Source organism: Chlorocebus sabaeus, chromosome 2 (genome assembly GCF_047675955.1).
Source record: "Chlorocebus sabaeus isolate Y175 chromosome 2, mChlSab1.0.hap1, whole genome shotgun sequence".
NCBI classification, from domain to species: Eukaryota; Metazoa; Chordata; class Mammalia; order Primates; family Cercopithecidae; genus Chlorocebus; species Chlorocebus sabaeus.
The window spans coordinates 34,248,090-34,262,118 of NC_132905.1; the positions used below are offsets into that span (position 1 = coordinate 34,248,090).

General features: G+C 37.5%; 1 protein-coding gene across 2 annotated transcripts in view; it reads left to right on the forward strand.

The window, feature by feature from the left end:
• LOC140709207 (uncharacterized) overlaps nt 1-14,029 on the forward strand; it is a 146,313-nt gene that overhangs the window by 44,766 nt on the left and 87,518 nt on the right. For both annotated transcript variants that reach the window (XM_073007134.1, XM_073007136.1), the window contains exons 16-20: nt 1,825-1,866; nt 1,983-2,011; nt 2,104-2,176; nt 8,508-8,538; nt 11,279-11,348. In XM_073007134.1, coding sequence (XP_072863235.1) covers nt 1,825-1,866; nt 1,983-2,011; nt 2,104-2,176; nt 8,508-8,538; nt 11,279-11,348 — 245 coding nt within the window. The remainder of the gene's footprint in view (nt 1-1,824; nt 1,867-1,982; nt 2,012-2,103; nt 2,177-8,507; nt 8,539-11,278; nt 11,349-14,029) is intronic.

Below are 14,029 nucleotides of genomic sequence, written 5' to 3' on the forward strand. Positions count from 1 at the left end.
TCCTACTCTTGCTGTCATCCTCACTACTGGGGAGGCATTAAGGATTGAGGTACTTTACCACACAGACCTGTGTTTTATCTACCATAGATGAATATCACCGTAAATGGTCAGCCATGTATGGATAAAATTTAGTTGTATAGAAAATGGTGTAAATTCATGGGATAGTAAATTAAGTAGAGATGGTATTGCCTGACTAAAAGTTCATTAGAAACATTATGGCTTATAATGTAGTATTAAATTCAGGGACATAGTAGGGAAGAAATTGACACTAGGCCAAACAGGGCAATTAGGGTAAACCAATATGCAAGCACATCAGTGTAGAAAAGGGCATTCAAATGGTCATGAATTAGTTGAGGAGCTTCTGGAAAGTGCACATTGTGATTCAGCAGGTATGGGATTCTGTATTTCTCATGAGTACTCAGGTGATGTTGGTGCTGGTCCCTGGCACTGCCCTGAATAACAAGGGAATAGCCTTCCTTTAGAGAAATCTGGAAAAAGAACTATTGGAGAGCAATTTAAAAAATAACAGAATCCAGGGAGAGCATTAATTTCCTTTTATTTCTGAGCATGATTCTAGCCACAGGGGAAGGAGAATGAGATGAGAAGAGAGATTAGAGGTGTATGCTACTCCTGAACACAGATGACAAGAGTGGTCACAATGATCCGCAAAGAGCAGCTAGGAAGGGAAGCATCAGGATGACAGATCTAAAAATCACTTTTTCAAAGGAAGAGGGATTGTGAAACGACAAGGAGGGAGGAAAGAAAGATATTCGCTGGGTTCTTGGGAGTTAAAGCCAAGTAAACTTGAGATGAGGCACTTCCAGTTGCTTTGGCATATGCCCCGTCTCACAAGAGAGGTTATTGCTGTGGGGAGTACTGGAGACAGGAGGGAGTGCTAGACTTGGGGTAAACTGCAGCAGCTCATTTCATTTCATAACTGTCAGGCCTCAGAGAGAGAAGTTTCACTGACGTGAGTGAATAAGATGTGATTAAGTTGCATGTAGATGCTTTGACTAATTTTTTTTGAGACAGCCAGTTATTTGATATGATAGCTGTTTTATAAATGTCCTTTACAGTGTAAGATAATATACCAAACTTAGCTAATTTTAGATGCAATCATATTATAAAATTCATTCTGTGAATATCAAATTTCTCATTTTCAATAAATACTGCACTGATTTTGCAGTATAAAAGTGCATTCATATCCAGCAAGTCTGTGGTATTTCAGTGTTTTCTTTTTTGATAAATATTTTGATATTGGAAACTGATTCTACATGGTTTATTTGATGTGTTTTATGGACCGCCTTATGAGCGGATCAAAGAGCTGTAATTTAAGGCCAAACGAGGGGATAGGAGAAATGTAGGTGCTACAGTAGCCCATGTGGTCATGGGAAAAATGAATATTTTATTTAGCTGTGATTTCATAAGTGTGTATAACAGCTGATCAATTTAGAACACTGTCTTTGATGAGAGGTGAATTGCACGCTCACCTGAACTGTCATCTCAACTGTGTATTTCCTCAGCGACAGGACATGGGGAATTTATCTGTGGTGTGCTGGCAGCAATGCCTCTGATGTGTTGAGTGAAAATACTCTGTACCTTCACCCTCAGCCTTGACATTGATACCCTCAGGTTTGATTTCCTCATCTGTTTAATGGTCTCTTTTCTCCTCATCAGCCCACGTGTTTACAGTGATATCCTTGCTTTTCTGTTTTAGGTATAGGCATTTGAAACATAATCTCACTGTTGAAATGTAAACTGTGAGTTTTAGGAATCCTATATTCCTATTTTCCTCACTATATTTCTGTCATGTTGCTGTCCTAGGCAAGGAAAAGAAGCAGCCAAGCATTACCCTCAAAACCTTAAGTAATTATTTTTCTGGCCAGGCATGAGAATTCAGCTTGATAGTAACACTGCCTGAATGTTTGGTTGGCCCTGTCATACTTACATATAATTGATGACATATCCCCTTTGCTTTGTAGGGCCTCCTGCACAACATCCTTCCTTGAAGGTAATTAATTATGCATATTTTTTGAAGCACTAACTCCATATTGTATAAAATATATATGATTCGTGAATCATTTTCTTTTAAAACTCATTCAGCCTAGCACTAAAATGGAAGATCCTGCTGTGAAAGGGGCAGTACAAAGAAAGAAAGTACAGACCTTGAGAGCAGGTACGTTATCAATACAAATGAAATGCTGGAAATAAGTACATTAAATGATTGGAGGTACTCACATTATTCTTACCCCTAATTCTATGTCCTCAAAATTGAATGGAAGGCATTGACATAAGTGTTATTGTTGGTATCCGTATTTGAATAAAAATAAATTTAGAAGCATAAAAATATTTTTAAGATGTAAGCTTTGACTCAGATGTTTCTCTTTTAATATTTTGAATAGCATAAAGCTTTCAATATAAAATTTTTGTACTTGTCATGGATTCAAAGCAGTGAATTTTGAGACTCTAAGCTATTTCCAGTGAGTTATGTGCTAGTTGGAGTTCTGATCTTTACCTAGAGGAAGGCTTTACTCATTAACGTGTCAGTTTCTGTGTTAACTTTAGAGGCTTGCTGCTAGTGTTATTACAATGATGATCTGAAGCCAATCAGATGTTCCAATGAGCAGACTGTGCGTGTAGGTGTATGCATAGGTGTGTGTATGTGTGAGTTTGTGGCATCTTTGATTATTAAAAATGAGGAAAGTAACGATTCATTTATAACTGGTAGACAGTCTTTTAAAAGGGTTATTTTGAGACTTTTTGGTGTTAAGGTTTTTAAAACATGATTGCATAGAGGCTACCGACATCGCAAATTGGTTGTTTTTCATTTCAATGCCCTTTTGAAATCTTTGACTGTATTGTGATGCTCAGAAGTAATATGCAGAATGTTTTATTTGTGTCCTAAAATGGTATATGAGTGATTCTACACTTTACATACCTCTCTGCCACTTTCTTTGGTGTATTTTGTGGTATATTTTCCAGATGCATCCACATTGATATGATTATCCCCACTTTAATTTATTTTACACTTTTCATTGTACTCCCTTATACCACCACTTCACCACATTCAGTTAGACTCTCCTGTTGCTGATAAATGAAGAAAGAAAGAAAGAAAAATAAAACTAATGTCATATTAAAAGGGCTTTTTGAAATCAGTTTGTGTCTATTAATGTTTACTATATGAAATTTTAAAGCTGAAAAGTTCAGAATACAAGCATGCACCACCATATTTTATAAATGCTCTTAGAACTATGACTCATGAGGCTTTAACCTATGAAGTTAGGACAATTCATTTCTCTGAAGAAGTTTGCTGTGCTGTTCTCAGAAAAGAAAACTGAAAATAGCAAACAGCATTGTCTTATTTGACCTCTTGGACATCCTTGAACGAACCTGAAACTCCAGGGATACTCGGATCAAAATTCAGAACTAATGTTTTAAACAATATATATAGTTTGTGAAAGTTCAGTGGTCATGAGCCCTTGATGGTCAAATGACCTCTCAAATTTCACTTTTGCATTTTTTTGCTCTTTTCCTTGACTTGTCTTAAAAGCTAAATTCAACAGTTTTATTTATACAGAACCAGGAATTTAACTTTTTAAATATATTTCTGTCCTATCTCATGGTGTTGTGTACTCTTCAGTTCTAGTGTGAACATAGACTTATTTTTATATGGGAACAATTAGTTTTTCTGTTTGTTTGTTTGTTTGTTTGTTTGTTTGTTTGTTTGTTTGCATTTTTGAGACAGAGTCTTGCTCTGTCACCCAGGCTGGAGTGCTGTGGCTCGGTCTTGACTCATTACAACCTCTGCCTCTTGGGTTCAAGCAATTCTCCTGCTTCAGTCCCTCGAGTAGCTGATACTACAGGCACGTGCTACCACATACTGCTAATGTTTCTCTTTTTGGTACAGATGGGGTTTCACCATGTTGGCCAGGCTGCTCTAGAACTCCTGACCTCAGGTGATCTGCCCACCTCAGCTTTCCAATGTGCTGGGATTGCAGGCGGGAACCATTGTGCCAGCTACAAATAAGAATTTTAAGGCTATTATATTTTATACAAATCTTTGGTCTATATTTAAGGCTTCACATGTGAATTCTGAAGGTATTCATGCATTGAGGGAAGATCATCTCAGTTTAATGAAGGCAGTTTTTAATTTAATGTATATTCATTAAATTGTTTTTTTGAACATTTTGTCTCTAGTACACAGAAACACACTAAAATGTCATGGGTATTTGACCTTAATGTGTTCATGCACAAACTTAGTTATTCAAATATTTTCTTATCCCTCGAGTATCTGTTCACAGGAAGTGGTGGATAACACATCCTACAGTTTGGATGCATTTCTTTTGACTTTTTGACTTGTTTTGTGATGAACTGCTTTTAATGGATGATTCATGTTTTCGGTTTTAGGAGAAGCACAGAAAAAGATGAGAAGCAAGTAAACAGGAACTGTATGATCAGTAGTAGACTATTATAGTACATTCTCAATAGTACTATGTTTTTCTCCAGTTATAGAATTTACTTGAATGATGCACAATTAATCAATTATTATTATTATTATAGGAGATGGGGTCTCTCTATGTTGCCTTGGCTAGAATACCGTGTCTATTTATTGGTGCATTCATAGCTCACTGTAGCCTTGAACTCCTGGGCTCAAGCAGTCATCTTACAGTAGCTGGGACTACAATTTTGTGTGGTTACATCTGGCCTGATACACATTTATTTATTTATTTATTTATTTATTTATTTATTTATTTTTGATACAGGGTCTCCCTCTGTTGCCGGTACTGGGGTACAGTGGTGCCATCTTGGCTCACTGCAACTTCTGCTTCTTGGCCATAAGTGGTCCTTTCACCTTTTACCTTAGCCTCCCAAGTAGCTGGGACTACAGGCATGTACCACCACACTTGGCTAATTTTCTTTTTAAGGTTTTGTTGTTGTTGTTGTTTGTTTCTTTGTTTGTTTGTTTAATACATGAGGTCTCACTCTATTGCCCGGGCGGGTCTGGAACTTCTGGGCTCAAGTGATCCGCCTGCCTCAGCCTCCCAAAATACTGGGATTTACAAGTGTGAGCCACTGCACCTGACCTGCACAATTATCATAAAAAGGAAGTAAGCCCACTTCCATTGCAGAAAATTGACCGCCCTTTCGTTTTTTTCTAGAAACGTTCATATTGTAGAACATATTGTCGATCCCCCAGATTTTCTATTTTTTATTCAGTTAAAATAGGATTGCTGCTTATTTCACATTATCGTTTCATTTATTCCTTTTATGGCTTTATTGAATTGTATAGATATAGAAATATAAGACTTTCCAAATATCAAATATCAAGGGAAAAAAAGAAAAGGAAAACAGATTAGGGAAAGCTATTCTGTGAAATAACCACCTGATTACAGTTACATATATCATATCAACTTCATAAAAATCTTACACAATGCATTTGTGTCAAAGTTCCCCAAGACCACCCCCAGGTTTAGTGTTTCACTAGAAAGACTCACAGGACTCAGCAAATAGTCATACTCAGCTCTTTACTTGATTACAAGAAAGGGGGCAAGCAGAATTAGTAGAGGAAAAAGTTGCATGTGTCAAGTCTGGAGGAAACCAGGCACAAGCTTCCAGGAGTCCTCTCCTGTGGAGTTCCCAGGATCTGCTTAATTCTCCCAGGCTCACATTTTGACAACATTTGTGCAGTGATATCTACCAGTACCAGAGTCTCATTAGAGACTAAGTACCCAAGTGTTTCTGTGGAGGTTACTCTCCGTGACATGTACCCAAATTCCAGACTCGTAGAAGGAAAGCAGCTGTTCAGAGTAACCACACTGTTTCTATAAACACTTTAGACACAGTGAGCCACTCTCCTTAGGGAATGGTGGAAACCCTTCTAGGCTCAAGCGATCCTCCTGCCTCAGCCTCCCGAGTAGCTGAAATTAGAGGTGCCCGCCATCATGCCCAGCTAATTTTTGTATTTTTAGTAGAAAAGAGGTTTTGCCATATTGGCCAGACTGGTCTTGAATTCATTTCCTCAGGCTGATCTTGAACTCATGACCTCATGTGATCCCCCCACCTTTGCCTCCCAAAGTGCTGAGATTATAGGCATGAGCCACTGAGCCCAGTTGTGAATATCTTTTTAAAATCAGTAACTTTATTTCTTAGAGCAGTTTTAGGTTCACAGCAAAAGTGAGAGGAAGGTACAGAGATTTCTCATATATTCTGTGCCTCCCACATGCATAGCCTCCCCCGTGATTAGTAGTTTCCACCAGAGTGGTACATTTGTTATGACTGATGAACTTACATTGACACATTATGATACATTCTAATCACTCAAAGTTCATAGTTTACATCAGGCTTCACTCTTGATGCTGTACATTCTGTGAACTTGGACAACTGTATAATGAATGATATGACATGTATCTATTACTGTAATATTATCGACAGAACAGTTTCACTACCCTAAAAGTTCTCTACACTATGCTTGTTCATCTCTCACTTTCTCCCTAGCAACTCCTGGCAACCATTGATCTTTACTCTATCTTCATAGTTTTATTATTTTCAGAAGAGTACAGTGGATATCTTTTTGAATAGTTAAAAAATTAAAGATCCATGGTAATTGAACGTAGTCATTTAAGATGTTCCTTGTGCTTTTTGTTTTCCTTTTGCTTCTTTATCACTGTAAAGAATGATATATGCTGATGAGATGTGCTTTACATACTCAGAAAACATGATTTGTATAGCTATTTGGGACATAATAGAAAGGGTTGAGGGAAAGGACACCATGCCGTGCCACACGGCACAAACTGGAGTATCTTGCTCTATGGTGTGGGTCCAGATAGACTCTCTAGCAATGGACGGGGACAAGCGCAACGGGTTGGACTTTACAAAAGTGGAATCACTAAGTCGGTCATACTTACCTTCCGTTGGAAATAAGACCAGGCAGTGAATGCTATAGGTAAATACGTGTGTTCCTCACTGATCCTCTTCCTTTGAGGGATGAGGTTGACAACAGCCTGTAGTATGATGACATGACTCATCTACAACTAGATTCTGTCATGAGGGATGGTAAGGGAGTTTTGCTTGATGTGAGGTGAAAAAGAATTTTTTTCTCCTACTTGGGAGAAGGGAAGCATTGGAATATTCTGGTAGTAAAAGGGCATTGATAGTTTTCCTTCTGTATATTTTTCACATCAGATAATACTGCCCAGCGGCCTGCCACACCTCCCCAGTGTTTCTTAAGCTTCTCTCTGAATACGGATAAGCTCTTAAAGGAGTGATGTTTCCAGTGGTTCTTTCTGTGGGAGGTAAAATGGCAGGTGAAGTTGGGCCTTGTTATACATCGGGCAGAGCAAATAGCTACAACTAATGAAACCACCCAGCACCTTCCCCAGAAGAGTATTAGCCAGAGTAACACACCGATCTCTCTTCAGCTCTTCTCCACTGGCAGCTGGAAGGTCTTTGCAAGGATTCCTGTTTCTGGTCTGATTCCTATGTTTTGCTGGCTTCTGGTGATATAGGGTGTTTTATCCTAAACTGAACAGTTTGAACTGAAGAGCTAGAGAGGCTGTGTTGTGCTATAACAAAATAAGTGCAGTAGTTCCCCCTTAACTGTGGGAAATACATTCCAAGACCCCCAGTGGATGCATGGAACCGCGAATAGTGCTGAATCACAAACTTGTTTTTCCTATACATACATATGGATGATAAAGTTTAATTTATAAATTAAATTAAATCTGATTGTGTCTACAGATAAGGTGTGAGAATTGAATGGTGTCATCAGCAGGAATGATTTTTGCTTGTTGGGGGAAAATCTCTCCACACTTTTTGTCACAGAAGCCTTCTTTGTAGGTGATTGTTGCTGTGGCGTGAGGGCAGAGAAAACTCTGTCAAGTATGTCTTTCCTCTCATATAGTGGATAAAGGGTACTACTGTATACTCTGATTTATCAGCCTCTCATATTTTGGTCCAGAAGTCATGCTCTCTGACACTGTTGACTCATCACACCTGTTCTGCTAACAATATCATTTTTACTCCCTCTCATGAGGTGTGGCTGGGATGACTTGTATACTGCAGGTTACATGTAGATACCAAATTTTATAAATTTATTCTTCTTTGCATCTAATAAATACAACGGGAGGAGATCTTACTGCATTAATTACCTACCAATAGGTGTAATTAATGTTAATTCTACTAAGGTCCCAGGCATGCTCCCAAAGGAATGCTTTGTAACAAAGCATCAGTCTTATGCTTTAAAAAACCAAACTAAACCAAAACAAATACAACAACAACGAAAACAGTATCTAAAGCATACACATAAGTGTGCACATTTTTTCATGAAGGTAGGATCTTACTGTGTTTCCCTAGCTGGTCTCAAAACTCTAGGTTCCTCAAGTGATCCTCCTGCCTCATCCTCCCACATAGTTTAGAGTTCAGGCGTGCGTTGTTGTGCACTCTTATCCTTTTAATATTCTGTACATATATTATTGATTTAAAATGCATTTTTCCTTTTTCTTTAATAGATGTTGGAAGTTCTGATGAATCTGCAGTCAGGTAGGATTTTATAGATGTAAACATTTATGTTAACTAAGGAAATAGAGACAGAAGAAACTAATATCTGTTGAGCGTTGTACTCTGGGCTAGACATCCTACTATGTTCTGTGCATTTATCATCTCATAAAGCCATCACAACATCTGTGTTCCTATAACCTACTATTTATTCAATAAACAACTATGGATTAGTGCAGTCGATTCATTGCCTCATGATCCCATAGTTAACAAAGTAGCTGGCCCACAACTTGACCGTCAGCCTGCCTGCCTTCCAAATCCCTTCCCTTGCTCCTCAGCATAGATTGATAGACATCTGTGCAGCCATTGGATCAAGATATAGGTCTGAATCAATTTAATCAGATTTATTAATTTAATTAATGCCTAAATTAATGAGAGTTTAAGTACCTTAAACTCTCATTGAAGGTTATTGTTAGAATGTGGTTAGTCCAAGAATTTGTCCTAATGAATTTGACAATTTCCCTGGTAACCAGTATCTTATTTTTACCATCAAAGACTTTAGGGCAGAACTTACTTAGCTTTGGCCATAGGACTGGAAGTTTTACAAAAGTAAGTTTAGGCAAGTATTAGAGAGAAATGATTTGACTTCCCAGTTTGGGTTTCCATTTGGGCAAGGATTTCTGTTGACTTCCATAATACTTTGTTTAGTCTTGTTTCTTTTTCCACTTTTCTATAATCTTGTCTTGATTTTTAAAACTTTCTTCTCTGCTTTTCTTTGTGTTTCTTTGGTTCTATTATATTTTTTCAAATTCGGCGGGTTTTGTATTCCCAGTTTTCCTATAGACGGAATCAAGAGGACATAGAATTACAGAATGTTAAGGAATCTTAGAATGAATTAAAATAATTTCTAGTTTTTTTTTTTTTTTTTTTTTTTTTTTTTTAACCTGTGTTGAATATTTGGTCAAGTGATTCTCTAGATAGATAATGTGAGTCTCAAAGAGATTAGTAGACTTTTTTTAAGACATAGGAATTGGCAGAAATGAGATTTGAACTCATTTAATGCCCAGTACTCTTCCTTCTTTTTCTATCCTATTGGCGTGTGTTTTAATAATACAAATGGAAGTGAGTCTGGTGCACACGGTGGATAGAATGAGAATGGAATTAGCTGATGAACCCAACGGAAGTAGATAATAATGGAATGTGCAGGGGAAAGCCATGTTTGAAGAGAAACAACACTGGATTGTATAGGAGTATAGATTCTTCAATAAGAGCTCAAAACATTGGTTTTCATGACAAGTTTGGTAAAGATAAATTATAAAGATGAAAGACACAAGATGTTGGGAATTATCTACAAAGGCACATTAAAATAGAAGGTTTAAGGGAGCTCTATCAATCTTGCTGTTTTTTTTTTTTTTGTTATTGTTGTTGTTTTTTTATCAAGGACTGTCAAACTTGAAGGTTTTTTCCTGAAACATGCTAAAACATTTTGAGACACTGGGAGGAGTGTCTACAGCAGATAGAAATGTGGTATCATCTACTTCCATCCTGACTTACAGAGGGGTAGCTTAGAGACCCTGGAGTACTAAGAGGCTGGAGACTGCTGAACTACATAGATCTGTGGTAGAGGACAGGTGCCTCCTCACCTCTGCCTCTCTTCCCAATTCACTGATGTCCTTCCCATGTCCATGTAGGCTGGTCAGGGGCATGATCGTCTGGCAAATCAGTCATGGAGTTCGGTTGGGTAGTTGGCAGTGTGTCTGTGCTGGGGGAAGGTGATGGAGACTCCAGTTAGTTTGTTTTTTAGGATCAGGAATATAGAGATCTACTCCTGGTCATTTGAGGCCATCCTTTCCGGAATCTGTGCTTTCATAGACTGAAGAGTTGAAGATTGGAGATTTCTGTGGAGCCCTGCAGTAGTGGAATCTGGAAGTGGGAGCCCATAGGAAGAAAGATATTTAGATAATACTTAGGGAAATAGAGGTACAACTACCAGGACTCTGTTTCTCCTGCAGTCTCTCTCCTTGGATGTCTGAGTATCTACGAAAATTGTTAAGGGCTTGTTAGCTTATGTGGACCTGAATAAGGTAGTACCTATAGAGTGAAAATAATGGGATTTTATAATTGTTAATGTTTTCATCTTTCTGGGAAAAGTATTCTCAATAAGAATATACACCTTTGTTATTTGACTTTTGTCCATTTAGCTTTCATACATTTCAAATATTGCAGGGGATTCCCTATACTGATTTAGGGCAAAGGACAGCAATAGGACCTTCCTCAGTGGGTTCCATGCTGAGGAATCAAGACTGCCATTTTGAGGTGAAGCAGATTAGTCTTTTAAGGAGAGATAGATCAAGGAAAAGGGACAGTGGATCTTTCTACCTTGTTTGAAGTCATAAGCTTTCTTCCAGTTTAGGTAACAACATTTTTGTCATCCATTAATTGAATTTTAAGCTCAGCTTCAGGAAAGATAATTTGTGTGTGTAAATTACTGTCAGACTCTGCCAATATATTGACTGTCACTATTTGTTATATAAAACTCAAGGTCAGTTTTCATTGAATATTTTATAGATTTAGACAGATGGAGGCAGAAATAGGTAACTAAAATCTATTTTTAGAACAGAGGCCATATTTTAATTGTATCAAGAATCATTATTTAATATATGGATCACCGACCTTTCCCCAGATTATGTCTTTTGTTTGAGGGGGAAGCTGGATATAAACTGGCAATTATAAAAATTGTAAAGAAATCAACTTGCTCTTTTCATTGTGTGTTTTTGTTCTCAAGCATTTTCCATGAACTGCGTGTGGATTCGTTGCCTACATCGGATGACAAAGACGTGAGTGTTGCTACTAAGGTAAAGTGGCCTCTTGTAAAATTAATTTTCTCACTCTGAATCTAGTTTTGCACAGTATTTACTTTTCAGATTCAGCAGTGGTTTGCCTGTCATTGTTTTATGATGATAATGGAAAGTTGGTCAGAGAAAAACATACATATGGCTAGTTGATTCAAAAAATTTGTTTATCTTTGGTAACTAACAAAAATTGACAAGTACTGTGACAGGGTGGGAGCTGTGAACTGGAAAATAAGTAGTGACAGGAAAGTTGCATTAGTAAATGCTTTCCCCAATAACGGAAATATGAAATTTGGTTAAGGTTTATTTGGATAAATAGTAACACTTTGACTTTTTAATCATACAAGTGTGACTTTCATACTATGTATACCTCTATAAATCTTCAGTGTTCAAATAATTTGCAGTAATCATGGACCCCCTCTGGTACTTTTTGGTGGTGAAAATGTCCAGGACATAGCATAGAGCTTTTTCTTGGAAACTTATTATTTTGATATCATATAGTTTCTAGGGGAGATTGTTTCTCTACCTATATTATTCTGTAGTGAGACTAAAATAATATTAAAAATTGTAGAAAAATGGCTGAGTGTGGTGGTATACACCGGTGGACCCTGCTGCTTGGGAGTTTGAAGCACGAAGATTGCTTGAGCCCAGGAGTTTGAGAACGGCCTGGGCAGCATAACAAGAATGTATCTGATTTAAAAATATAAATTATGGAAATGTAGACATTTAAATTTATGTTCTCAAAATTTGCATCCCAAAGGGATATTTGTGTGTTTTATGAGTTGTCCATGAAGAGTTTATATAAAACACTTCCTCTAATTGAATAACATATTTTGCTGCAAATAACCAGTTCTAGAAGCAGAGACTCTTAATACCAATATAATAAGACTTTAACATCATAATTTTATCATCGTAGTTTATTTAAAATATTTACTTGGCCAGGTTCAGTGGCTCATGCCTGTAATCCCAGCACTTTGGGAGGCTGAGGTGCGTAGATCACCTGAGTTCGGTAGATCAGCTGAGGTCAGGAGTTCGAGATCAGCCTGGCCAGTGAGGTGAAACCCTGTCTTTAAAAAAACAAAAAAAAAAAACCCCCACACACAGAAAAATTAGCCAGGCATGAAATACTATCACAGAAATACTTATGTAAACTGGGAATATACCTGTGTTCCCAACTGCTCAGGAGGCCAAGGCAGGAGAATCACTTGAACCCGGCAGGCAGAGGTTGCAGTGAACCAAGATCGCACCATTGCACTCCAGCCTGGGGGACAGAGCTAGACTACATCTGAAAAAATGAAATAAAATAATATAACCACTCAAAGTCCTTATATCACACTCTGAAATTTCAAATTTTGAAGTTTTGATATTTAGTTGTTTAAATAATCATTGGAAGCTCCTGCATACCATAAGCTACTGGAGGTCAGTAAACACATTTGTGTCTCTCCTGGAGTGCCTAGAATACAGTGTTCCATGTAAGAAGCATTTTCATTGTTGTTTTTTAAGATGAGGTTTCACTCTGTCCCCTAGGCTGGAGGGCACTGGTGAGATGTTGGCTCACTTTGATCTCTCTTTCCTGGACTCAGGTGATCCTCACACCTCAGCCATCCAAGTAGTTGAAATTATTGTCCTATGTCACGATAGAACTGTGTCACCACGCTTGGCTGAGGTTTGAACAGGCAGGGTTTTGCCTTGTTGCCCAGGCTGGTCTTTAACCTTTGGGCTCAAGTGTTCTGCCCACCTCAGCCTCTCATAGTGCTGAGGTTACAGACAGGAGACATTCAGCCTTAATAGTTGTTTAGTCTGAATAAATAGACAAGTGAATTTTTATATAACAGAATATTGTAAGTAATATATCTAATGTGTCTAATGATTAAATATTGTATTGAAAATATTGCTTACATTTGTATTATTTCTTACTATATAAAGGTGTATAAGTTTTGATGTGTTATGTTGAGAAATTATGCCATAAATAAAAAGGAAATAAATTAGAAATAGGTCGTCAGCAGCAAAGAGGGTTACAATATATTTTCTAGTATCATTCAACTGGAATGTTAACATCGTGATATTACATTAACATTTCTTAAATGTTTTATTAGCCTCAACTCATGTTCTATTAAATATACCATTTCAAGCCATACATTACTCTTTAGTATTCTGGTGACGAAATCTTTTCCTGGGTGGAAATTTGATGAAAAGTTCCAGGTTTCCCTCTGTTGTAATAATGTTCTTTCAGGTAGTGGTAGATGACCATATTTAGCTACTTGAATGTCTTAGAGTAATAAACTATATCACAGAAATACTTACAGAAACTAATTGTAGCATAAATATTAATTAGTATTATTCAGAATATGAAAGACCAAAAGACTCTTTAATAGATCTATTTCTCCATGTATTTTATTGTACTTCATGTTGTTTCTTTTCTTTCTTGACTTAAGCTCATATTTCATTGACCAATTAGGCTTGTTTTTCATTTGTATCTCTCTTTGTTCTCACATTTTAAATAGAAACTTTTGGGGAGTCAGGGTCTTGCTCTGTTCCCCAGACTGGACTGCAGTGGCATGATCTTGGCTCACTACAGTCTCCACCTCTCAGGCTCAAGTGATCCTCCCACATCAGCCTCCTGAGCAGCTGGGATACAGGCACACACCATCATGCCTGACTCCTTTTTGTATTTCTGTGTAGAG